Below are 27158 nucleotides of genomic sequence, written 5' to 3' on the forward strand. Positions count from 1 at the left end.
TATGGCTACAGCTTTTACAAGTCCATATATTCCAAGAAGCCACTTCAGCCAACCATGGGCATTAGTGGTCATGTGCCGTGTACTGCTAAGACCAGTGATTACCTTGGACACCACTGCAGCCAAACGGTTACAGGTCATCGCTGCAGCCAAGAAGATGCTGTCACAACTACACCATAGCGAAAGATCAGAGTATTTAGAATTTTTTTTTTTTTTTATAGCTTGAACAACCTCCTCCGGTCTAATCAAAATTATTAAGATCTGGAGTATCAGGAAACTAAGTCAACAACTTAAACTGTCCTCAAACCTTTGCTGAACAAGTTGTGCTATTCTGTACCTAGTCTTTTTTATTTAAGGGGACACTCCCATCAAACGTTCATTACTTAGTAACAGGCTAAGTGCAAATATTCCAACTTTTATCACAGACATTAGCCCCAGGTCTCTGCTGGGTGAAACACCAGAAGCCCGGCAGCTATTGGAGCTTAAGAAGACACAACTAGTGCCGTACATATACAGTGTTGACTGGGAAGGGGTTAACATGTGCACCAGAAACTTACACCAAATCCCTAGCTGGCATAGATTTCCTTTTCTGGCACAAGGAACTGGACAATGCGGCAGAATTATTGGCTTTTAATGACTATTAAAGAGTAACTGCCATTTTATTTGTGTGTTTGTTTTAGGCTACTTTCACACTTGGGTTCGGGGTTCCGCTTGTGAGCTCCGTTTGAAGGCTCTCAAGCGTCCCCGAACGGATCCGTACAGCCCCAATGCATTATGAGTGGATGCGGATCCGCTCAGAATGCATCAATTTGGCACCGTTTGGCCTCAGCAGGCGGACACCTGAACGCAGCTTGCAGGGTTTTTGTGTCCGCCTGGCCTTGCAGAGCCAAACGGATCCGTTCAGACTTACAATGCAAGTCAATGGGGACGGATCCGTTTGACGTTGACACAGTATGGTGCAATTTCAAACGGATCCGTCCCCCATTGACTTTCAATGTAAAGTCAGAAGTCCCCTATTAATATACCATAGGATCGGGGGGCCGCACTGGTCACATTTAATACAGGGGAGGGAGGGGGTCTGCCCCCTCCTGCCTGGCAGCACCTGATCTCTTACAGGGGGCTATGATTCACACAATAATTGTGCGGATCACAGCCCCCTGTAAGAGATCGGGTGCTGCCAGGCAGCAGTCATGTACAGTTCTTTTAGTATATTCTAACTTGAAGCGTCCCCATCACCATGGGAACGCCTCTGTGTTAGAATATACTGTCGGATCTGAGTTTTCACGAAGTGGAATATATAGGGACAGTTATGTACTTATAAACTGTATAGCAGCTTCCCCCCCTCCTTGCACTGCCTGTAATGAGAGCCTACCACTTACACAGGCATCGCTCCCGGCGGCTGGTTCATTAGTCAGCACGCCGGGAGTGCAGAGGGAAGGCTCACTGACTTTAAAAGGGGTTGTCCCACGAAAAATGTTCTCAAGTTTTCAAACCAGCACCTGGATCTGAATACTTTTGTAATTGCATGTAATTAAAAATGTTGCATATCCTCTGAGTTATTCAATAAAATGTATCTGTATAGCGCCACCTGCTCTTTGTTCTCTTTTTTATTTCCTTCTCCGGCTCACTGAGATGGCCGCACATGCTCAGTTTCATCCTGCAACTGCCTCCTGAGCTGTGATAGGGAGAGCTGAGACACGCCCCCTGAGCTGAAGCAGAACAGACACTCGCCTAGAGCTGCCAGCTTGATATACATCTAGCAGAGCAATGAATGGGGTGATCTCTGGACCCATGTGAGGTACAGGGCTCGTTCTAGCTTTGTTAGAAAGAGAGAGTGTCATGTACTATATGATAGCTCATTTTCATTTTTTACATTAGTCATAGGATAACCCCTTTAAGTCTGGCTTCAGAAATGGCAGCCTTAAAGAGAATCTCTCACTACAAAATGCAACCCAAACCTCAAACATGTACGGCACTGGAGCGATAGGAAAACATGGTGCCTGCTCACATGACTGCGGTAATTAAAGGCATAAGATGCAGTGATCAAGTGAGATCACAGCATCTAAATGCGCAAAAACTGGAAGCTCGCGGGAAAGTTGCTGGCGTCCCCTGCGGCCAATGGGGACGGCGGTATTTGATTTGAGTGGACTCAGCCTCGCTGAAGTGGTTGAGATCAGCTTTTTTTTTTTTTTTTTATCTGCTCCCTTTCTGTATAATAAAAAGTATCACCGCCACTGAAAACGCCCGTACTAAAACATACAATACAGTGAATAGCGTAACGGAAAAAAGGGTCAAAATCGCCAATTTTTCATTTTTTCATTGCTGTCCAAACACGGCTCAGTAGATATATCGCTAACTAAAAAAAAGGCTACTTTCACATTAGCAGGTTCCAGCAGGCTGTTTGTTCGTACTAACACTAGCCAATGTGAGCAGCCATAAGTCCGCTCTGGCCCCATTCACTATAATGGGGACGGGCCAGAGGTTCGGCCACAGCACGGCAAACATGCTTAGAGGCAGCCGGACAAAAACTGCAGCATGCTAAAACGAAAAAAAAAAACCTCCAGTATCCTAAGGGTTAAACAAAAGAGGGGAAAAAAAAACTTTATATAAGGGCATGCTGCAGTTTTTGTCCGGCCGCCTCTCGGCACCTTAGGGGTTAGATCAGGTGATATTTTGATAGAGTAGGTTGTTACAGACGCAGCAATACCTAATAGTTCTTTTTTATTTATTTATTTAAGTTTTACACAATAAAAGCACTTTTGAAAAAATATATATAAAAAAAGTTTTAGGATCTCCATTTTATGAAAGCCATATTTTTTTTTTTTTTGGGCGATTGTCTTATGTAAGGGCTCATTTTTTGCAGGAAGAGATGACGCTTTGATTTGTACTATTTTGGGGTGCATACGTCCTTTTGATCACTTGGAATTACACTTTTTGTGATCAAGGTGACAAAAAAAAAAATTGCATTTTTGGAACAGTTTTTTTTATGGGGTACACCTGAGGGGGTAGATCATGTGATATTTGTATAGAGCAGGTCATTAAGGACGTGGAAATACCTAGTATGTATATATATATATTTTTATTTTCTTCAGTTTTACACTTTTTACATCATGTTATATTTTTATAGAGTAGGTCGTAAAGGACGTGACGATACCCAATAGGTCTGTTATTTATTAATTTATTTTTAACACAATTTTGTGGTGAGGGGTCTTTTTTTTTTTCTTTACCTGAAACTTTATTTTTTTTATTATAAAAAAATATATCTTTAATTTTATTTTTATTTTTTTTAACTTTTAATATTTGTCCCACTGTGGGACTTCAACTTTCCAGGGTTTGATCACTATTGAGTATAATATATTCTGTATTGTACGGAATTAAACTGTCACTATCTTACACAGTAAGGCCTCATGCACACGACCGTTGTTTTAGTCCGCATCCGAGCCGCATTTTTTGCGGCTTGGATGCGGACCCATTCACTTCAATGGGGCCGCAAAAGATGCAGACAGCACTCTTTGTGCTGTCAGCATCCGTTGCTCCGTTCCGTGGTCCGCCGCAAAAATATAACCTGTCCTATTCTTGTCCGTTTTGCGGACAATAGGCAGTTATATCAATGGCTGTCCGTGCCATTCCGCAAATTGCAGAATGCACGCGGACCGCAAAACACAGAACGGTTGTGTGCATGAGGCCTAAGCCTACTTTCACACTAGTGTTTTGGCTTTCCGGTTGCGAGATCTGTTCAGGGCTCTCACAAGCGGTCCAAAACGGATCAGTTTTGCCCTAATGCATTCCGAATGGAAAAGGATCTGCTCAGAATGCATCAGTTTGCCTCCGTTCAGTCACCGTTCCGCTTTGGAGGCGGACACCAAAACGCTGCCTGCATCATTTTGCTGTCCGCCTGACGAAGAGGAGCCCATTCGTCCTGGCACTCAATGTAAGTCAATGGGGACGAATCCGTTTTCTGTGACACAATCTGGCACAATAGAAAATTGACTTTCAATGATGTTATAGAAGACATAATACAACCGGATCCGTTCATGATGGATGCATGCGGTTGCATTATTTTAACGGAACTGTTTTTGCAGAACCATGACGGATCCGCAAAAACGCTAGTGTGAAAGTAGCCTAAGACGCTGACAGTTGGGGAAAGAGTCAAAGGAGTCCCCTCCCCCTGTAAACTCTGCACGTTCCGCGATCAGCACGGTATGTGAAATGGTTAATCCGCTGGCATCGCCACATACAGCAGGGATGGCGAATGCAGCAGGGGCCCGGCTGTTACTTATCAGTAACAGCCAAGCCAGTGCTGCTGATCGGGCAGGTGCAGCTCCTGCACCCGCCCGATCACATCACGTACATGCACATAAGGATGCGGCAAAAGACTGCATTCCCTCACGTACATGTAATCGATTATGCGGGAAGGGGTTAATAGGGTTGATCCTGGTGACAGAGCCACTTTACAGTAATTATAAAACTATTATTTTTACTTAGTTGAGTGGTTCTTGCCATAATCTCTATTAGAACAGTAGTAGAAAGCACTCTATGGAACTGTGCACCATTCTACCGCTGCACAGGGAAACTTAAAGGGGTATTCTCATCTTGCTACTTCATTCTCAATTGCTGCCAGCTAGCTGTTCACTTCCTGGTTTTCTGCAGCTAAGGCTGGGCGGGCTTAGGCAGCTAGAGTGAAGGCCGGCCATGCCTCCTTATGACATCACACTGAGAGCAGAGTCCTGCGTGCTAGTTCATGTGAAAAGTATGACTCATCAGTCTGGCAGCCTGCAGTGTCTGAGGCCCCTCCCCCTTGCTTGGGAATCAGAGAGCCATGTGAAGTGAGCTCAGTGTACCGTCGTGGCCAAAAGATTGCTGCTAAACTGCTTTTAGATCTTTGTTTCAGTTGTTTCTGTGATGTAGTGAAATATAATTACACACACTTCATACGTTTCAAAGGCTTTTATCGCCAATTACATGACATTTATGCAAAGTGTCAGTATTTGCAGTGTTGGCCCTTCTTTTTCAGGACCTTTGCAATTCGACTGGGCATGCTCTCAATCAACTTCTGGGCCAATTCCTGACTGATAGCAACCCATTCTTTCATAATCACTTCTTGGAGTTTGTCAGAATTAGTGGGTTTTTGTTTGTCCACCCGCCTCTTGAGGATTGACCACAAGTTCTCAATAGGATTAAGATCTGGGCAGTTTCCAGGCCATGGACCCAAAATATCAACGTTTTGGTCCCCGAGCCACTTAGTTATCACTTTTGCCTTATGGCATGGTGCTCCATCGTGCTGGAAAATGCATTGTTCTTCACCAAACTGTTGTTGGAAGAAGTTGCTGTTGGAGGGTGTTTTGGTACCAATCTTTATTCATGGCTGTGTTTTTGGGCAAAATTGTGAGTGAGCCCACTCCCTTGGATGAGAAGCAACCCCACACATGAATGGTTTCAGGATGCTTTACTGTTGGCATGACACAGGACTGATGGTAGCGCTCACCTTTTCTTCTCCGGACAAGCCTTTTTCCAGATGCCCCAAACAATCGGAAAGAGGCTTCATCGGAGAATATGACTTTGCCCCAGTCCTCAGCAGTCCATTCACCATACTTTCTGCAGAAGATCAATCTGTCCCTGATGTTTTTTTTGGAGAGAAGTGGCTTCTTTGCTGCCCTTCTTGACACCAGGCCATCTTCTAAAAGTCTTCGCCTCACTGTGCGTGCAGATGCGCTCACACCTGCCTGCTGCCATTCCTGAGCAAGCTCTGCACTGGTGGCACTCCGATCCCGCAGCTGAATCCACTTTAGGAGACGATCCTGGCGCTTGCTGGACTTTCTTGGACGCCCTGAAGCCTTCTTAACAAGAATTGAACCTCTTTCCTTGAAGTTCTTGATGATCCTATAAATTGTTGATTGAGGTGCAATCTTAGTAGCCACAATATCCTTGCCTGTGAAGCCATTTTTATGCAACGCAATGATGGCTGCACGCGTTTCTTTGCAGGTCACCATGGTTAACAATCGAAGAACAATTTTTTCAAACATCACCCTCCTTTTAACATGTCAAGTCTGCCATTTTAACCCAATCAGCCTGACATAATGATCTCCAGCCTTGTGCTCGTCAACATTCTCACCTGAGTTAACAAGACGATTACTGAAATGATCTCAGCAGGTCCTTTAACGACAGCAATGAAATGCAGTGGAAAGTTTTTTTTGGGATTAAGTTAATTTTCATGGCAAAGAAGGACTATGCAATTCATCTGATCACTCTTCATAACATCCTGGAGTATATGCAAATTGCTATTATAAAAACTTAAGCAGCAACTTTTCCAATATTTATGTAATTCTCAAAACTTTTGGCCACGACTGTACAGGAACATGTTCTGTCCTGCAGTCTAAGGCCCCTTTCACACGGGCAAGTATTCCGCGTGGATGCGATGCTCGAGTTGAACGCATTGCACCCGCACTGAATACCGACCCATTCATTTCTATGGGGCTGTTCACATGAGCGGTGATTTTCACGCATCACTTGCTCTATATTCTGCGTTTTTCACGCAACGCAGGCCCCATAGAAGTGAATGGGGTTGCGTGAAAATCGCAAGCATCCGCAAGCAAGTGCGGTGCGATTTTCATGCACGGTTGCTAGGAGACGATCGGGATGGAGACCCGATCATTATTATTTTCCCTTATAACATGGTTATAAGGGAAAATAATAGCATTCTGAATACAGAATGCATAGTAAAATAGCGCTGGAGGGGTTAAAAAAAATAAATAAAAATTTAACTCACCTTAGTCCACTTGATTGCGCAGCCCGGCATCTCCTTTGCTGAACAGGACCTGTGGTGACGTCACTTCGGTCATCACATGATCTTTTACCATGGTGATGGATCATGTGATGACCGGAGTGCCGTCACCACAGGTCCTGTTCCTGTAATGAATGCTCACCACAGGTCCTGTTCAGCAAAGGAGACAGAAGGAGATGCCGGGCTGCGTGATCAAGTGTACTAAGGCGAGTTAAATTTTTATTTATTTTTTTAACCCCTTCAGCACTATTGTACTATGCATTCTGTATTCAGAATGCTATTATTTTCCCTTATAACCATGTTATAAGGGAAAATAATACAATCTACAGAACACCGATCCCAAGCCCGAACTTCTGTGAAGAAGTTCGGGTTTGGGTACCAAACATGCGCGATTTTTCTCACGCGAGTGCAAAACGCATTACAATGTTTTGCACTCGCGCGGGTGTTCCCGTAACGCACCTGCACATTTTCCCACAATGCCCGTCTGAAAGAGGCCTAAGGGTCCATTCACACGTCCGTAATTTGGGTCTGCATTCGTTGCGCAATTTGCAGACCCATTTACTTTCAATGGGGCTGGAACGGATGCGAATCCGCATTTCCGGGATCCGCATCTGTTTTTTCGGGATCAGTTTTTTCGGGATCCGCTATTCCGTTCCTGAAAAAAAATAGAACATGTCCTATTCTTGTCCGCAATTGCGGACCAGAAAAGGCATTTTCTATTAGTGTCTATTCACACGTCTATAAGTGTTTTGCGGATCCGTAAATTGCAGATCCACAAAACACAGACACCTGCAATGTGCGATCCGCAATTTGCGGACTGCACATCACAGACACTATAATAGAAAATGCCTTTTCTAGTCCGCAATTGCAGAATCGTCTTCCTCTCTACTACCAGCACTGAGTTTGAATCACTTCAAATGCAGCTCTGCGACATCTGTCTTTTCTGAACAGCTTCTTATACAGCTCTGCTACATCTGTCTTCCTCTCTACCACCAGCACCGAGTTTAAATCACTTCAAATATAGCTCGGCTACATCTGTCTTCCTCTCTACTACCAGCACTGAGCTTGAATCACTTCAAATACAGCTCTGCTACATCTGTCTTCCTCTCTACTACCAGCACTGAGCTTGAATCACTTCAAATACAGCTCTGCTACATCTGTCTTTTCTGAACTGCTTCTGGGGTGCTAAAATATGTGGTATTGTAGGGGGTGGGGGCTGCTGTGTGAGATTGTATGAAGGGGTGGTGTCTTGTGGAATTATACTGAAGGGGGGGGGGGGGAGAGAGAGTTGTGTGTGGGATTGTATGCTGAGATTTAGGCCTCATGCACACGGCCGTTGTTTTGGTCCACAACCGAGCTGCCGTTTTGGCGGCTCGGATGCGGACCCATTCACTTCAATGATGCCGCAAAAGATGAGGACAGCACTCCGTTGCTATGTTCCGTGGCCCCGCTAAAAAAAAATATAACATCCTATTCTTATCCGCGCTTTGTGGACAAGAATAGGCATTTATATTGCCAGTTCCCGTTCCGTTCCGCAAATTGGGAAAGGCATCACGGTCGGCTTCCGTTTTTTCCGGATCCGCGGTTTGCAGACTGCAAAAAACAGCACGGTTGTGTGCATGAGGCCTTAGGGTCCATTCACACGTCCGCAATTTTGTTCTGCTGATTAGGGTCCATTCACACGTCCGCAAAAATTGCGGACCCATTCATTTCTATGGGGCAGGATGTGCTGTCCGGATACTGAATTGCGGACCCGCACTTCCGGGTCCGCAATTCGTTCCCGAAAAAAATAGAACATGTCCTATTCTTGTCCGCAATTGTGGACAAGAACAGGCATATTCTATTAGTGCCGGCAATATACGGAACGCACATTGCCACTGTCCGCGTTTTGCGGATCCGTAAAACACGTTGCGGACGTGTAAATGGACCCTTATTTGCATATTAATAAAATGCTGGATTTCTGTGCATCCAATCTGTGTAGTTAGTTTACTATGGGTAAGGGTGCATACACACAGCAGCCCTCCCCCAGTATATAATCTCACACAGCAGCCCTCCCCCCCCAGTATATAATCTCACACAGCAGCCCTCCCCCCCCAGTATATAATCTCACACAGCAGCCCTCCACCCCCAGTATATTTTCTCACACAGCAGCCTCCCCCCCCCAGTATATAATCTCACACAGCAGCCTCCCCCCCCCAGTATATAATCTCACACAGCAGCCTCCCCCCCCCCAGTATATAATCTCACACAGCAGCCTCCCCCCCCCAGTATATAATCTCACACAGCAGCCTCCCCCCCCCAGTATATAATCTCACACAGCACCCCCCCCCCCCCAGTATATAATCTCACACAGCAGCCTCCCCCCCCAGTATATAATCTCACACAGCAGCCTCCCCCCCCAGTATATAATCTCACACAGCAGCCTCCCCCCCAGTATATAATCTCACACAGCAGCCTCCCCCCCCAGTATATAATCTCACACAGCAGCCTCCCCCCCCAGTATATAATCTCACACAGCAGCCTCCCCCCCCAGTATATAATCTCACACAGCCCCATCCCCCAAGCATACAGTCCCACACAGAATCCCCCCCACTACATAGAATTCTCAGCCCCTCCCCAGTAGTTACAGCCACCTCTCCAGCACTGTCAGACGCTCTCTCCTCTCAGTGCTGCAGACCTTCCTACTGTGTAAACATTCGGCCGATGCCTGTGATAACAGAGCGCTCCGGCTGCCGACCCACGAGACCTAGGTCCTTACAGAGTCTCTGAAGTCTGCCCTGCAAACAGAGCATGCGCGGCTCTGTAGGAGGACGTGCTCGTTCATGAATGAATTGAGAGGCCGGCCACTGAATGGATATGGTTCATCTGCGCAGGCGCGGCCCATGGAATCGTCGGGCAGCTGTGGCTGTAACTATGGGAGACCATAGGACAACAGTGAGGTAGGGGAGAAAGAATTTGATCAAGAAGGGTGGGAATTTGCTTATACAATATATTTACAAAAATGATCATTGGCACCCTATTAACATATTAAACTGTCATCATTGTGATCAGAATACCCCTTTAAAGTCTAAAACAATTTATAAAGGCGAGAGATTTCACAAATTAACTCTTGACAAGCCAAACCTGTTATAATTGAAAACCTTTCCAGGCAACTACCTCATGAAGATGACCGAGAATGTCAAGACTGTTTAAAGCTGTCAAACAAACGAGGCTAATTTAAATAATCTAAAATAAAAAAACATATTCTGGAATTTTTCGCAAAAGTGGGGGGAAAATGGCCGTGCATCTTATAAAGCGAATACTAGTGAGCGATTCAATTATGGAAGCGCTCACTAGTATGCATCAGGATGTAGTGCACGCACTATGACCTGACGCTGCACGCTGACGCTCAGGGGACAGTGCAGCGCGGGCCGGAGAAGACAGGGGAGAGTGACTTCTGCCCGAGATGAAGAGGAGTGATGGCGCAGCAGAGTTAAGAGGAGTTTAAAATTTTATTCTGATCTGAGGTCTGATGGGGGTCAGAAACAAAGGGCTGATTTGAGGGCTGATGGGGTTCTGACATGAAGGGCTGGCCTGATGAAAAATATGTTTTTCTTATTTTATTGGGGTGTGTAATATATATATATATATATATATATATATATATATACATACACACACACACACACATATATATACACACATACACACACATATATACATATACATGATCCCATTATTTAGGGCAGTGGTCCTGAACTCCAGTCCTCTGGGCCCACCTGCCGGTCATGTTTTCAGGATTTCCTTAATGTTGAGCAGGTGATAAATTAGCATCAATACTTACCACGTAGGCCTCTTTCACACGGGCATCATGTTTTTGGACCGGATAAGATGCGGGTGCGTTGCAGGAAAATGCGCGATTTTTCCGCGCGAGTGCAAAACATTGTAATGCGTTTTGCACGCGAGTGAGAAAAATCGCCATGTTTGGGATCGGGGTTGTGTAGATTGTATTATTTTCCCTTATAAACATGGTTATAAGGGAAAATAATAGCATTCTTAATACAGAATGCATAGTACAATAGGGCTGGAGGGGTTAAAAAACTAAAATAAAAACAATTTAACTCATGTTAATCCACTTGATCGCGCAGCCCGGCTTCTCTTCTGTCTTCTTTGAGGAATAGGACCTTTGATGACGTCACTGCGCTCATCACATGATATTTTACCATGGTGATGGATCATGTGACGGACCATGTGATGAGCGTAGTGACGTCACCACAGGTCCTTTTCCTGTGTACAGCAAAGATGAAGACAGAAGAGAAGCCGGGCTGCGCCAACAAGAGGATTAAGGAGAGTTACATTATTTTTTAACCCCTCCAGCCCTATTGTACTATGCATTCTGTATTAAGAATGCTATTATTTTCGCTTATAACCATGTTATAAGGGAAAATAATAATGAACGGGTCCCCATCCCGATCGACTCCTAGCAACAGTGCGTGAAAATCGCACCGCATCCACACTTGCTTGCAGATGCTTGCGATTTTCACGCAGCGCCATTCACTTATATGGGACCTGCGTTGCGTGGAAAACGCACAAAGAGGAACATGCTGCGATTTTCACACAACGCACAAGTGATGGGTGAAAATCACTGCTCATCTGCACAGCCCCATAGAAATGAATGGGTCCGGATTCAGGGCGGGTGCAATGCGTTCAACTCACGCATTGCACCTGCACGGAAATCCCGCCTGTGTGAAAGGGGCCTTATTCATTCTGTGGAATATTCTCAAATCATGAGCAGCAGGTGGGCCCTGAGGACTGGAGTTGAAGAACACCGCTTTAGGTGAAATACATGCTCTGAACTTGGTTTTTATTTACCATTTATTTAAAGATTTCTTTGGGAATTTGCTTTGATGTCTTTGGCCACCTGCTGTTCATTTAGTATTTTATTACCAATTTTATTAAGCTCAGTGAAAACGTCAAAATGTGAACCACCACATTGACCCATGAGAGACATCTCTTTGCCGCTTTTTACTTCTATCATAATTATTATGTATTCACAAATTTGTACTAATGCCAGCATCTCAGTGTAATACGCTGTCAGTTGAGTGTATTTGCTTAAAGAGGACCTTTCACTTGTATAAACTATGTGAACCAAGTATGCTGACATGTAGAGCGGCGCCCGGGGATCTCACTGCACTTACTATTACCCCGGGCGCCGCTCTGTTCTCCAGTTATGCCCTCTGGTACCTTTGCTCCTTAAGTTATAGTAGGCGGTGTCTTCCCTTGTCCTATGGGCGTCTACTTCTCCTAGGCTGCAGCGCTGGCCGCTCACAGCCTGGGAGGTTTTTTTCTCCCAGGCTGTGAGCTGTGCGCTGCGATTGGCCAGCGCTGCAGCCTAGGAGAAGGAGACGCCCACAGGACAAGGGAAGACACCGCCTACTATAACTTAAGGAGCAAAGGTACCGGAGCCTATAACGGGAGAACGGAGCGGCGCCCGGGGATAATAGTAAGTGCAGTGAGATCCCCGGGCGCCGCTTTACATGGCAGCATACTTAGTTCACATAGATTATACAAGTGAAAGGTCCTCTTTAAAGGGGTGTCAGTTATTTTTCTATTCTTTGTATGTTTTTAACTAAGCAAATGAAAGAGGGTTTCAATTTACTTACTTTATGTACAGTGACCCTGTTCTCCTAGTTAACTGAAAAACGTATGACCTTCGAAGTCAGCTTCTTTCCCTGCTCTGATGACGTGCCGTGCACAAGTCTGAGGGAGGAGGAGGTGCAGGTATGACTTTGTGTATGAAACATCACCGTGAAGGCTGTGCTGGTTGAGTCAACAAGTCACACTCCCTGTACTGCCCGATCTGCTAGCTTAGCCCAGCACTGTGTCTTCCCTGACAATGGATTCTTCAGAAAAGTTTAAACCCTTCTACCACCAGCAGCAAAGTCTCCGGGTTGGATGCTCTGCCTCAGGTACTGAGTAGCTGCAGGGTTTCCTTTTCTACAGACACCAAAGAGATAAATGCTGTGCACATGATTCTCTCTCACTCCTCACCCTGCAAACACAGAGCTGACAAAGACTGGAGGAGTTCTCAATTGCACAAGAACAGGTAGGGGAAAGATACTGTGTGTATCAGCAATGTCATTGTACTGTATAGCTGGGACTTGTAGTCCCACACATACACCATGAAAATTATAGCAGTCAGACTGCAATTTTATTTGCTCCTTTTGCATAGCAGGAGGAGGGGAAAGGCATTATTTGGTGACAACTACAAATATTCATGAGAAAAACCTCAGATTGTTGCTACACGCCCTCACAGCTCTGCAGCTGTATGTCATTAAAGGGCCAGAACAGAACTAAGGAAAGGAGTAAAAAATGTTTGCCTAACAATAGCTTATGTACTGCATATATTGCTGACCATAAGATTTACACACAGCTCGGACAACCCTTTTAACTCCTCCCCGACTGCCCCTAGTAATTTGCATTAGCAGTCATGCATTTCACCCTGCAAATTTAAAGTTTGTTTTTTTTTGTATTAAAATGCAAGAGAAAAATATACATCTCTAGTATTGCTGTAATTGTACCGACCTGGAGAATAAAACGAACCGTAATTTCATCCCAATTTGAATTTTTTCCCACTTCCCACCACAGTGGCCAGTGACATCACTGTACATTGGTCACATGATCTAGTTGTTCTCAGCCCAATTCAACTCAATGGGGCTAAGCTTCAATACCAGGTACAGCTACTATACGATGTACAGCACTGTCCTTCGAAAGCTCCAGTGTGCATAGAGGCACCCTAAAACAGCAGATCGGCATGAAAAAAAAAGAAAGCTCTTCACCTGCACATTACGATAGGCAGCACATCACACTTAATTGATTTTACCTTGGGGGTTGGAAAACCCCTTTGAAGCTACATGCACATGAACGTTGTTTGTTTCCGTTCAGGTTTTTTTTCCGGACAGGATGCGGACCCATTCATTTCAATGGGTCCGCAAAAAGCGCGGACAGAACATCGTGTGGTGTCCACATCGGTATGTCCGTTCCGTTGTCCCACAAAAAAATAAAAATTATTGTGCGTGTCCTATTTTTTTCTAGTTTGCGGACAAGGATAGGCATTATTACAATGAATCCGCAAAAAAAAATAAAAAATCTGCAAAAAAAAAAAAAAACACACGGATGCCATACGGAACGTCATCCTTTTTTTGGTGGATCCTCAATTTGAGTACCGCAAAACACATACAGTCGAGTGCATGTAGCCTAAGACTGTGTCGGAAAATTAATTCCGTTAGTTACTTTAGTGTGTACTAGGGTTAGAAATATTAATAGAATTACATAGCAAAAGAAACAGAATTTTTTTTAGGATATACTGAAATTCATCAGTAGAAAAAGTTGTATGGCTGAAGTACTTGATATGTAGCAACTCATTAATTCTTACATGGCAAAAAAAAGGTGTTTCAGGTTCATTTTGACTTGATAAAGATTTCTCCATCCTTATTTTATGATCCTGAAAAAAAAAATAAATAAATAAAGAGTTAATCACAAATCTGACATTTACCTTTTTGAAAAGCTCTGCCTTTAATGCCACTAGATGTAAAGCAGCTATCCTATAAGTCAATGTTCGACCCTTTAAAAAGGCCTTGAGACATGACTTGGATATTAAATAAGCCAATACTCTCTGCTCTGCATTGATGAGGGGCAAGCACCCTGAACCATCAGTCTGCAGATAAAGGTGCAATTTAATATCTGACTCATGTCTCAAGGCTTATTTAAAGGTTGAACGTTAACTTATAAGATATCTACCTTACATCCAGTGGCATTAGAGACAGAGCTTGTCAAGAGCTCATTTGCATCCCTATAAATCTCCTCACGCTGATTAAAGAGGACCTTTCACTTGTAAAAACAATGTGAACTAAGTATGCTGACATATAGAGCGGCGCCCGGGGATCTCACTGCACTTACTATTATCCCCGGGCGCTGCTCCGTTCTCCCGTTATGCCCTCCGGTACTTTTGCTCTGTAAGTTATAGTAGGCGGTGTCTTCCCTTGTCCTGTGGGCGTCTCCTTCTCTTAGGCTGTAGCGCTGGCCAATCGCAACGCACAGCTCACAGCCTGGGAGAAAAAAAACTCCCAGGCTGTGAGCTGTGCGCTGCGATTGGCCAGCGCTACAGCCTAGGAGGGGGAGACGCCCACAGGACAAGGGAAGACACCGCCTACTATAACTTAGTGAGTGAAGATACCGGAGGGCATAACGGGAGAACGGAGCGGCACCCGGGGATAATAGTAAGTGCAGTGAGATCCCCGGGCGCCGCTCTATATGTCAGCATACTTAGTTCACATTGTTTTTACAAGTGAAAGGTCCTCTTTAAAGACGAATGCACACGGCCGTGTTTCACGTGTAGATCATATGAGTGTATTACTGTAGTGCAGCAGCGGCATGAAGCGCACGGCGTCATACCAACCAAGCACTCTCTCCAAGCAGAGATAGTACCCTTCAATCTCTGGAATAGAAAGATTGTCTGACACTGTTTCACTGTTAAAGGGGACGTGTCACCTCCAAAAGTGATATAAAACTGCCAGCATTACCTTATAGCAGCCCCCAGTCTGTTGTTATTGATCATGTGTGTGAGTCAGAAATTCGATAATCCATACATGAGAAAAATGCTTTTTTAATCTCCATTGATCCAGTGATCATGCTCGCGCTGTGAATATACCTCGCCGGCGCGAGTGAGCACGCCGATTGTCTCCGGCACACGCATGCCGAATCTAGCCGGCACATGCACAGTGAGAAAATTATGCCCGGCTGACTGCGGGAGCCAGAGACTGGGTCGTGCAGTCACAAGGGGCGCACCGCGCAGGCGCCAGACTTCAGCGTTCCCAAGGAATAGAAAATATGTAGATCACAGTCAAGAGGGGACAGGTAAGAGGCAGGCTTTGCTTGATTTGAAGCAAGAAGGCCACTGCCCCTTGACTTCAAGCTGACAGGAAACAGAGCGCTCATGGAGATTAAAAAAGTGTTTTTCTCAAGTATGGATTATCTAATTTCTGGCTCACACACACACACACACACGATCAATAACAGACTGGGGGCTGCTATAAGGAAATTATGGCAGTTTTATATCCCTTTGGGAGGCGACAGGTTCCCTTTAAAAAATGGCCATACCTTATACGGCACTATGTTCCACTGAAAGGCTAATGGACCGCTTTGAATTATTATCATTAATATTGCTACCCTGTTCCCACAGATGTGAACATCCATGCTCAGTTTAGAAGAGTGTGCCTGTTTAGCCAGTCTGTCAGCAGTTAAGACCAAGCTCACTGCAATAAGTAGGGGCTGGGGAGAGCAGGAAAACATACCTTATGTGGAGCTTTTCTCATCAGTTTTAGTGTGAATATTACACAAAACACGACAGAAAACTAGGGGCACTTTATCATTCACTGCACCATGATCTTGGATCCGACTAAGTCTACATTCACACGACAGTACAACCTACATAATGCAGTATAAGGCTACTTTCACACTACCGTTCAGAGCGGGTCCGTCTGATGTCTGCTCAGACGGATCCGCTCCTATAATGCAGACGTTTGGATCCGTTCAGAACGGATCCGTCTGCATTATAGTTGAAAAAAATTTCTAAGTGTGAAAGTAGCCTGAACGGATCCGTCCAGACTTTACATTAATAGTCAATGGGGGACGGATCAGTTTGAAGATTGAGCCATATGGTGTCATCTTGAAACGGATCCGTCCCCATTGACTTACATTGTAAGTCTGGACGGATCCGCTTGCCTCCGCACGGCCAGGCGGACACCCGAACGCTGCAAGCAGCGTTCAAGTGTCCGCTTGCTGAGTGGAGTTAGGCTGAACGCTGCCAGACTGATGCATTCTGAGCGGATCCGCGTCCACTCAGAATGCATTAGGGCAGTACAGATGCGTTCGGGGCCGCTTGTGAGCCCCTTCAAACGGAGCTCACAAGCGGACACCCGAACGCAGGTGTGAAAGTAGCCTAAGTACTCCAACTATCACAGTTGTGTTGTTAATTCAATTAAACAACCTCAAAAAAGAGCAACACCGCACAAAATTCTTAAACATATTTAATTTTACCCACTTACGGTTGCAAGAAAAAGTATGTGAACCCTTTGCAATGATATGGATTCCTGCACAAATTTGTCATAAAATGTGATCTGATCTTCATCTAAGTCACAATAGACAATCACAGTCTGCCTAAACTAATAACACAAACAATTAAATGTTACCATGTTTTTATTGAACACACCATGTAAACATTCACAGTGCAGGTGGAAAAAGTATGTGAACCCCTAGACTAATGACATCTCCAAGAGCTAATAGGAGTGAGGTGTCAGTCAACTGGAGTCCAATCAATGAGATGAGATTGGAGGTGTTGGTTACAGCTGCCTTGCCCTATAAAAAAAAAAAAAAAAAAAAAAAAAAAAAAAAAAAAAACACCACACACACCAGTGCTGGGTTTGCTTTTTACAAGAAGTATTGCCTGATGTGAATGATGCCTCGCATAAAAGAGCTCTCAGAAGACCTACGATTAAGAAATGTTGACTTGCATAAAGCTGGAAAGGGTTATAAAAGTATCTCCAAAAGCCTTGCTGTTCATTAGTCCACGGTAAGACAAATTGTCTATAAATGGAGAAAGTTCAGCACTGCTGCTACTATCCCTAGGAGTGGCCGTCCTGTAAAGATGACTGCAAGAGCACAGCGCAGACTGCTCAATGAGGTGAAGAAGAATCCTAGAGTGTCAGCTATAGACTTAAAAGTCTCTGGCATATGCTAACATCCCTGTTAGCGAATCTACGATACGTAAAACACTAAACAAGAATGGATTTCATGGGAGGATACCACAGAGGAAGCCACTGCTGTCCAAAAAAAAAAACATTGCTGCACGTTTACAGTTTGCATAAGAGCACCTGGATGTTCCACAGCAGTACTGGCAAAATATTCTGTGGACAGGTGAAACCAAAGTTGAGTTGTTTGGAAGAAACACAACACTGTGTGGAGAAAAAGAGGCACAGCACACCAACATCAAAACCTCATCCCAACTGTGACGTATGGTGGTGGGGGCATCATGGTTTGGGGCTGCTTTGCTGCGTCAGGGCCTGGACGGATTGCCATCATCGAAGGAAAAAATGAATTCCCAAGTTTATCAAGACATTTTGCAGGAGAACTTAAGGCCATCTGTCCACCAGCTGAAGCTCAACAGAAGATGGGTTTTGCAACAGGACAACGACCCAAAGCATAGAAGTAAATCAACAACAGAATGGCTTAAAACAGAAGAAAAAATACACCAGACATCCCAAGAATATTGCTGAACTGAGACAGTTCTGTAAAGAGGAATGGTCAAGAATTCCTTCTGACCGTTCTGCATGTCTGATCCGCAACTACATGAAATGTTTGGTGGAAGTTATTGCTGCCAAAGGAGGTTCAACCAGTTATTAACCACCTCCCGACCGCCTACCGCAGGGATGCGTCCTGCGGGCGGCCGGGTTATTCCTCTTTGACGCATCTACACGTCATCTCGCGAGAGGCGAGATTACGCGTGAACGTTCACAGTGACGCGCAGCTAAGAAGTTGATTGATCGCTGCTGGCAGGCTGTAGATGCGATTTTTTTAAACTCCAACTTAACTGTCTTGTTAACAGCGTCTAATATACCTTCTACCTGGTCCTCTGGTGGTCCCTTTTGCTTGGATCGACCACCAGAGGACACAGGCAGCTCTGTAAGTAGCACCAATCACCACACTACACTACCCCCCCCCCCCCCCCCCCCCGGTCACTCCCCTGTAAGGCTCCATTCAGACACCTGTTTGTGTTTTACGGATCCGCAAAACACGAACACCGGCAATGTGCTTTCCGCATTTTGCGGATCCGCACATTGGCAGAACTATATAGAAAATGCCTTTTCTTGTCCGCAATTGCGGACAAGGATAGGACATGTTCTATAGGCTCTACAAAAAACGCAGTGTTCGCCCGATCAGGCCAGATCTTGTGCGCACACTTGCGTTCAGTCCGCCCCACCGCAGTGTCAGAATTATTATTTTTTCTGATCACTGCAAAAACACCGTAAAATCGCTGCGGAGCTATAAAGATCACTTTTGAGGGGCATGGCGAGTTCATAGAAGATATTTTTTTTTGCATAAGTTAGCGGAAATTGTTTTTTTTTTTTTTTTTCTTACAAAGTCTCATATTCCACTAACTTGTGACAAAAAATAAAATCTTATATGAACTCACCATACCCCTCACGGAATCCAAATGCGTAAAAATCCCCTGTGAAATCCTAAAGGTACTCATTGGAATTTGGGCCCCTTTGCGCATCTTGGCTGCAAAAAAGTGTCACACATGTGGAGAAGTAGGGCAATGTGTTTTGGGGTGTATTTTTACATATACCCATGCTGGGTGAGAGAAATATCTCTGTAAATTGACAACTTTGTATAATTTTTTTTTTTTAAAGTTGTCATTTACAGAGATATATTTCTCACACACAGTATGGGTATATGTAAAAATACACCCCAAAACACATTGCCCTACTTCTCCTGAGTACAGCGATACCACGTGTGACACTTTTGCAGCCTAGGTGCGCAAATGGGCCCAAATTGCAATGAGTACCTTTTAGGCCTCTTTCAGACGGGCGTTGCGGGAAAATGTGCGAGTGCGTTACGGGAACACCTGCGATTTTTCCGCGCGAGTGCAAAACATTGTAATGCGTTTTGCACTCGCGTGAGAAAAATCGTACATGTTTGGTACCCAAACCCGAACTGCTTGGGATCGGTGTTCTGTAGATTGTATTATTTTCCCTTATAACATGGTTATAAGGGAAAATAATAGCATTCTGAATATAGAATGCATAGTAAAATAGCGCTGGAGGGGTTAAAAAAAAAAAAAAAAAAAAATGTAACTCACCTTAATCCACTTGCTGGCGCTGCCGACATCTCGTCTGTCTCCATCTTTGCTGAACAGGACCTGTGGTGAGCATTCATTCCAGGACCTGTGGTGACGTCACTCCGGTCATCACATGATCCATCACATGACCGATCACCATGGTAAAAGATCATGTGATGACCAGAGTGACGTCACCACAGGTCCTGTTCAGCAAAGAAGGAGACCGACGAGATGCCGGCAGCGCGAGCAAGTGGATTAAGGTGAGTTAAATTTTTATTTTATTTTTTTAACCCCTCCAGCACTATTTTACTATGCATTCTGTATTCAGAATGCTATTATTTTCTCTTATAACCATGTTATAAGGGAAAATAATAATGATCAGGTCTCCATCCCGATCGTCTCCTAGCAACGTGCGTGAAAATCGCACCTCATCCGCACTTGCTTGCGCATGCTTGCGATTTTCACGCAACCCCCATTCACTTCTATGGTGCATGCGTTGCGTGAAAAACGCAGAATATAGAGCATGCTGCGATTTTCATGCAACGCACAAGTGATGTGTGAAAATCACCGCTCATGTGAACAGCCCCATAGAAATGAATGGGTCGGTATTCAGTGCGGGTGCAATGCTTTCAACTCACACATCGCATCCGCGCGGAATACTCGCCCGTGTGAAAGGGGCCTTAGGAGGGCATTTTTAGACATTTGAATTCCAGACTTCACGCTTTAGGGCCCCTAAAATGCCAGGGCAGTATAAATACCCTACATGTGACCCCATTTTGGAAAGAAGATACCCCAAGGTATTCCGTGAGGGGCATGACGAGTTCATGTAATTTTTTTTTTTTTTTCACAAGTTCATGGAATATGAGACTTTGTAAGAAAAAATATTATTATTAATATATAGAAGAAGGCTCTTGTGAGCCGAAACGTCGCAAAGTTGCCAAAGTTATAGGTGAATAAAGCTCCACTGATTTTTCACTTTACTTGGAGTGCAGTCCTGCTTTCTTCGAATCGTATTGTTAGGGCATTGCCGCAAAAATTCTATGAACTCGCCATGCCCCTCACAGAATACCTTGGGGTGTCTTCTTTCCAAAATGGGGTCACTTGTGGGGTTTTTATACTGCCCTGGCATTTTAGAGGCCCTAAAGCGTGAGAAGTAGTTTGGAATCCAAATGCGTAAAAATGCCCTGTGAAATCGTAAAGGTACTCATTGGAATTTGGGCCCATTTGCGCACCTAGGCAGCAAAAAAGTGTCACACAAGTGGTATCGCCGTACTCAGAAGAAGTAGGGCAATGTGTTTTGGGGTGTATTTTTACATATACCCATACTGTGTGTGAGAAATATATCTCTGTAAATGACAACTTTTTAAAAAAAATTTATACAAAGTTGTCAATTTACAGAGATATTTCTCTCACCCAACATGGGTATATGTAAAAATACACCCCAAAACACATTGCCCTACTTCTTGTGAGTATGGCGATACCACATGTGTGACACTTTTTTGCAGCCTAGGTGTGCAAAGCGGCCCCAAATTCCAATGAGTACCCTTACGATTTCACAGGGCATTTTTTACGCATTTGGATTCCAGACTACTTCTCACGCTTTAGGTCCCCTAAAATGCCAGGGCAGTATAAATACCCCACATGTGACCCCATTTTGGAAAGAAGACACCCCAAGGTATTTAGTGAGGGGCATGGCAAGTTCATGTAAAATTGTATTTACTAACATGCCCCTCACGGAATACCTTGGGGTGTCTTCTTTCCAAAATGGGGTCACTTGGGGGGTATTTATACTATCCTGGCATTCTAGCACCTCAAGAAACATGACAGGTGCTCAGAAAGTCAGAGCTGCTTCAAAATTTGGAAAGTCACATTTTTGCACCATAGTTTGTAAACGCTATAACTTTGGAGCAAACCAATAAATATACACTTACTGGATTTTTTTTTATCAAAGACATGTAGCACAATAAATTCTGACTTAAACTTGTATAGAAATGTAATTATATTTTAACAATATGCCCAGAAAAAATTAAAAATACACTTTTTTTTGAGAAAATTGCGGACTATTTTGATTAATATCAGAAAAACGAAAAATGTCAGCAGCAATGAAATACCACCAAATGAAATCTCTATTAGTGAGAAGAAAAGGAGGTAAAATTCATTTGGGTGTTAAGTTGTATGACCGAGCAATAAACCATGAAATTAGTGTAGTGCAGATTTGTAAAAAGTGGTCTGGTAATTAAAGGGATTCTGTCATGAGAAATTAGTCCTATAAGCTAAACATATGGCGATGTCCCTTGTAAAACACTAAATCCTAAAGTGAGTTTATCAAATGCCTCTGTGGCTCTATATTCATAAAAAAAGAGGTTTATATCACCTGTCAATCACTTCAAAATGTGTCCAAGGGGACGTCTCATGGTGAAAGGTGCCCGGCTGCAGCCATCTCGTCTAGGTACCCAGCGCCGCCCTCCCTTTGATTCGATCCACCTACCTCAGTTCATCGCCGCCTCTCTTGCGTCCGCTCGCTTCAGCCAGATCCCGCGCGTGCGCATTAGGTATAACCTGATTCGCCCGTGTGGACTACTGGCAGCGGCCTCGTTTAGCGAAGTGCGCATGCGCCGGCCGGCGCACTTCGCTCGAACCTCCACATTACAGCCCATCCCAGCCATCCAACCTCCTACAGCCGGGTTCAAAGCTGTTCGGAGGTTTGGATCGCACAGGTTGAATTTCTTCAGACGCTCCCTTTATATCTTATTCAATTATATAAGGTATATTAGGTATATTAGAATCAAGATAGAACATTGTTGAATAATTAGACTTTATAGATATCTATCGAGTTTGGAGGGCAATACTGTCAAAACTACAAAGATATTTATATAAATCAAATGGACACAATGGTGAGACTATTCACAATAAGCAATAGTGGCAGTTGAAAAGATATTGGCACATATATATGCCAAGAATATGTATATAATAAACTATAAATATGTATAAACTAGGGATGTCCCGATACCGGGCATTTGCACGAGTAAATGTACTCGTGCAAATGTCCCCGATACCACTGCCGATACCTGTGCGCCGCTTCCGTGTCTGTCCGCAGCCTGCCCCTGCACCTCGCACAGCTAACAGCTTCAGAGGCAGTGTATGTAATAGGAGCCTACAGTGGAAGCTAGCTCCGCCCCGCCCCGCCCCGCCCTCTAACCAATCAGAGGCAACCAGCACTGACTCACAGGGACTCAGAGAATCGTCTGACAGTTTATTAGTTAAAAGAATGGAATGAGTCACAGACCTGTCACCGAGTCCCTGCCAGGCTTCCTGCTCTGCGGCTCCCTGTAAGTCCTTCCGGGGGAAGGGGGTGGGGCCTTATTAGCATAGCATGTAGTGGAGCTGTGTGTGTACAGGGTGCATGTAGCAGAGCAGGAAGTCTGGGGTGACACAGTCTCTGACTCATTAGATTCTTTTAACTAATAAACTGTCAGACGATTCTCTGAGTCCCTGCAATAACTATACATTGTAATTACATCAGTCTGCTCCACTGCATTCACTGCAGCAGAGCGGTGTTTGCCAGGAGCGAGTCCCTCTAAAGGTGATAGTGTCTGTCTTCTATGGCCCTGGTCCTTCCCTTCCTGCCTGCAAGCTGCACATTGATCTCTAAAAGCAGGCATTAGGGCAAGAAGAAATATACATTACTGTATGATGGCCACAAGACTATTATACTGAGGAGGGGGGCTTCAAAAATTGTTGTCCTGACTCCTTACAGTATGTCTCCTTGTGGCCGTCCCATACAGTGTAACGTCTCCTTGTGGCCGTCCCATACAGTGTAACGTCTCCTTGTGGCCGTCCCATACAGTGTAACGTCTCCTTGTGGCTGCCCCCATACAGTATAACGTCTCCTTGTGGCTGCCCCCATACAGTATAACGTCTCCTTGTGGCTGCCCCCATACAGTATAACGTCTCCTTGTGGCTGCCCCCATACAGTATAACGTCTCCTTGTGGCTGCCCCCATACAGTATAACGTCTCCTTGGAATGTTATAGTTCTGTTTTTGGGTCTTTTGGTTGGTCAGAGGTCAGAAAATACATGTGTGTGTATTTTATTGTTAAAATTAGTATCGGTGAGTACTTAAATAAAAGTATCGGTACTCGTACTCAGTCTTAAAAAAATGGTATCGGGACATCCCTAGTATAAACACAGCACCAAGGGGACAATTTTTATTATATATTCTATCAATTTATATTATTATATTCAGTTCACCATGGGCATAGTATTTATAAGGAAATATATATACATACATACATACATACATACACACACACACACACACACACACACATCCTTATAAATACCAATATAATAATATAAATTGATTGAATATATAATAAAAATTGTTCCCTTGGTGCTGTGTTTATACATATTTATAGTTTATTATATACATATTCTTGGCATATATATGTGCCAATATCTTTTCAACTGCCACTATTGCTTATTGTGAATAGTCTCACCATTGTGTCCATTTGATTTATATAAATATCTTTGTAGCTTTGACAGTATTGCCCTCCAAACTCGATAGATATCTATATAAATCTATAAAGTCTAATTATTCAACAATGTTCTATCTTAATTCTAATATACCTTATATAATTGAATAAGATATAAAGGGAGCCTCTGAAGAAATCCAACCTGTGCGATCCAAACCTCCGAACAGCTTTGAACCCGGCTGTAGGAGGTTGGATGGCTGGGATGGGCTGTAATAGGGCGGTCAGTGGAGGTTCGAGCGAAGTGCGCCGGCCGGCGCATGCGCACTTCGCTAAACGAGGCCGCTGCCAGTAGTCCGCACGGGCGAATCAGGTTATACCCAATGCGCACGCGCGGGATCTGGCTGAAGCGAGCGGACGCAAGAGAGGCGGCGATGAACTGAGGTAGGTGGATCGAATCAAAGGGAGGGCGGCGATGGGCACCTAAACGAGATGGCTGCAGCCGGGCACCTTTCACCATGAGACGTCCCCTTGGACACATTTTGAAGTGATTGACAGGTGATATAAACCTCTTTTTTATGAATATAGAGCCACAGGGGCATTTGATAAACTCACTTTAGGATTCAGTGTTTTACAAGGGACATCGCCATATGTTTAGCTTATAGGACTAATTTCTCATGACAAAATCCCTTTAAGGGGGTTTAAAGGGAACCTGTCACCAAAATATCGCCTATTAAGCTACTAACAGTACCTTATAGTGCTACATACTAGTGTCTTATAGCACTTTTTCGTCGGCTTCCTGCATTTATCGTCATTGTGAAATCGTTCTTTTATTCAGCCGCTGCCCCGTGTTTCAAGTCAGGCTTGAAGTCAAGGGGACAGCGGCCTAGGCGTCTCCAATACTGCTTTTCCGGCCTCTCGCCGCCTTGATTGACACGCCGCATCTCAGTGCCGGGACCACGCTCTCAGCCCGCATGCGCAGTAAAGGGCTGCTGTAGCGCGATCCCGGCTCCGGGTCGTACTCAGCCGGCTTCAGTCTCACTACTGCGCATGCACCCGCCAGCCTTACATACTCGCACTCTGTATGCACAGGAAGAGAAGATGCTGGGCGCGGGCATGTAATGCTGGCGGGCGCATGCGCAGTAGCGAGACTGAAGCCGGCTGAGTGTACGAGCCGGAGCCGGGATCGCGCTACAGCAGCCCTTAACTGCGCATGCGGGCTGAGAGCGCTGTCCCGGCACCGAGATGCGGTGTGTCAATCAAGGCGGCGAGAGGCCGGAAAAGCAGGATTGGAGATGCCTAGGCCGCTGCCCCCTTGACTTCAAGCCTGACTTGAAACACGGGGCAGCGGCTGAATAAAAGATCGATTTCACAATGACGATAAATGCAGGAAACCGACGAAAAAGTGCTATAGGACACTAGTATGTAGCACTATAAAGGTACTGTTAACAGCTTAAAGAGGACCTTTCACCTATTCTTACTCTATGAACTAAGTATACATACATGTGGAGCGGCGCCCGGGGATCTCTCTGCACTTACTATTATCCCCAGGCGCCGCTCCGTTCTCCTGCTATGCCCTCCGGTATCTCCGTTCCCTAAGTTATGGTAGGCGGAGTCTGCCCTAGCGCTGGCCAATCGCATTGCAGAGCTCACAGCCTGGGAGAAAATAACCTCACAGGCTGTGAGCTCTGCGCTGCGATTGGCCAGCGCTAGGGCAGACTCCGCCTACCATAACTTAGGGACTGGTATCTCCGCCTACTATAACTTAGGGAACGGAGATACCGGAGGGCATAGCGGCAGAACGGAGCGGCGCCTGGGGATAATAGTAAGTGCAGTGAGATCCCCGGGCGCCGCTCCACATGGCTGTATACTTAGTTCATAGGGTAAGAATAGGTGAAAGGTCCTCTTTAATAACCGATTTTTTGGTGACAGGTTCCCTTTAAGCTAGGGGAGCTGAGGTGGTTAAAGCCAAGGGTTCACATACTTTTTCCATCTGCACTGTGAATGTTTACATGGTGTGTTCAATAAAAACATGGTAACATTTAATTCTTTGTGTGTTATTAGTTTAAGCAGACTGTGATGGTCTATTGTTGCGACTTAGATGAAGATCAGATCACATTTTATGACCAATTTGTGCAGAAGTTCAGCGGGTCCCACAAACACATCTTGATTACACATAACACCCCTGTAGGAGAAAACGTTCTTAAGTTCTATGGATTGGCCTCTCTGAAACTCATTTACATAACAATTCTTCGCTTGGCACATGCATAAACTAGTGAAACCACCCCATCTGTACATAGCCCTGGCTGCACACCTGGTAAAGCATATAACTGGCAGAAGCAGGATTTTCAGAAGATGAGTGTTATGTGACCAGGTTCCCGAAAGGCAGAACCACACAAGTTTAGAATGGTAAGTATATTACAAACTTTCTTGTACAGGCATGTTAAGTGAGTAGGTTCCTGAGAGGCCAAGTCATGCAACTTTGGACCGGTAAGTGTATTACAAATTGTTTTCTACAGGCATGTTATGGGTTTGCAGGACCTGCCGAGTCCCAGAAAACACCTTTGATAGAGCCATAGTAAAAGGTACAAAACAGGGACCTTCTGAATATATTTCAAGAACGCTTTCAGTAGGGAAGTAAATTAAGTAAAAGTCACTGGACTACACGTTACCAAAGAAATGCTGGATATTTACATAAACAGTATTATATTGTTCCTCTCATAAAGAATAGACTCCCAGTAGCCCACAACCTCCATGTCGTTAGGCCCCAGAAACCCCTGCATTCTGGATAAACCCAAGGAAAATAAGGAAAACCAAGCATTTTAAATACCTGCCTATCAAAAAGATGACCAATGCACGGAACAGAGGCGAGTTACCCTATGGGACCTTCGCTGCTTGCATTATCGTTCGTCCCGCAGCCGAAAATCACATTGGTAGCAACTAAACTCCACGCATAAAACGTACTTTGTGACGTCACTGGGTCACATGACTCTAAATCAGGCTCCTGAATGGAAGGGTGGTGCAGCGGGTAA

The 27158-nt window shown here is 44.7% G+C and overlaps 1 protein-coding gene across 6 annotated transcripts in view; it reads right to left on the minus strand.

Annotated features, from left to right (window-relative positions):
- LOC121001875 overlaps positions 1–27158 on the minus strand; it is a 378122-nt gene that overhangs the window by 350727 nt on the left and 237 nt on the right. For 4 of the 6 annotated variants that reach the window (XM_040433102.1, XM_040433100.1, XM_040433101.1 and 1 more), the window contains exons 1-2: positions 26957–27115; positions 14193–14261 (exon numbers count right to left, since the gene is read on the minus strand). In XM_040433102.1, the coding sequence (XP_040289036.1) occupies positions 14193–14246 (54 nt within the window). In that variant the 5' untranslated portion in view covers positions 14247–14261; positions 26957–27115. Of the gene's footprint in view, positions 1–14192; positions 14262–26956; positions 27124–27158 lie in introns of those variants that run through there. The other 2 variants (XM_040433098.1, XM_040433099.1) reach the window with 2 other exon arrangements.

This window comes from Bufo bufo, chromosome 5, assembly GCF_905171765.1.
Source record: "Bufo bufo chromosome 5, aBufBuf1.1, whole genome shotgun sequence".
NCBI lineage: Eukaryota > Metazoa > Chordata > Amphibia > Anura > Bufonidae > Bufo > Bufo bufo.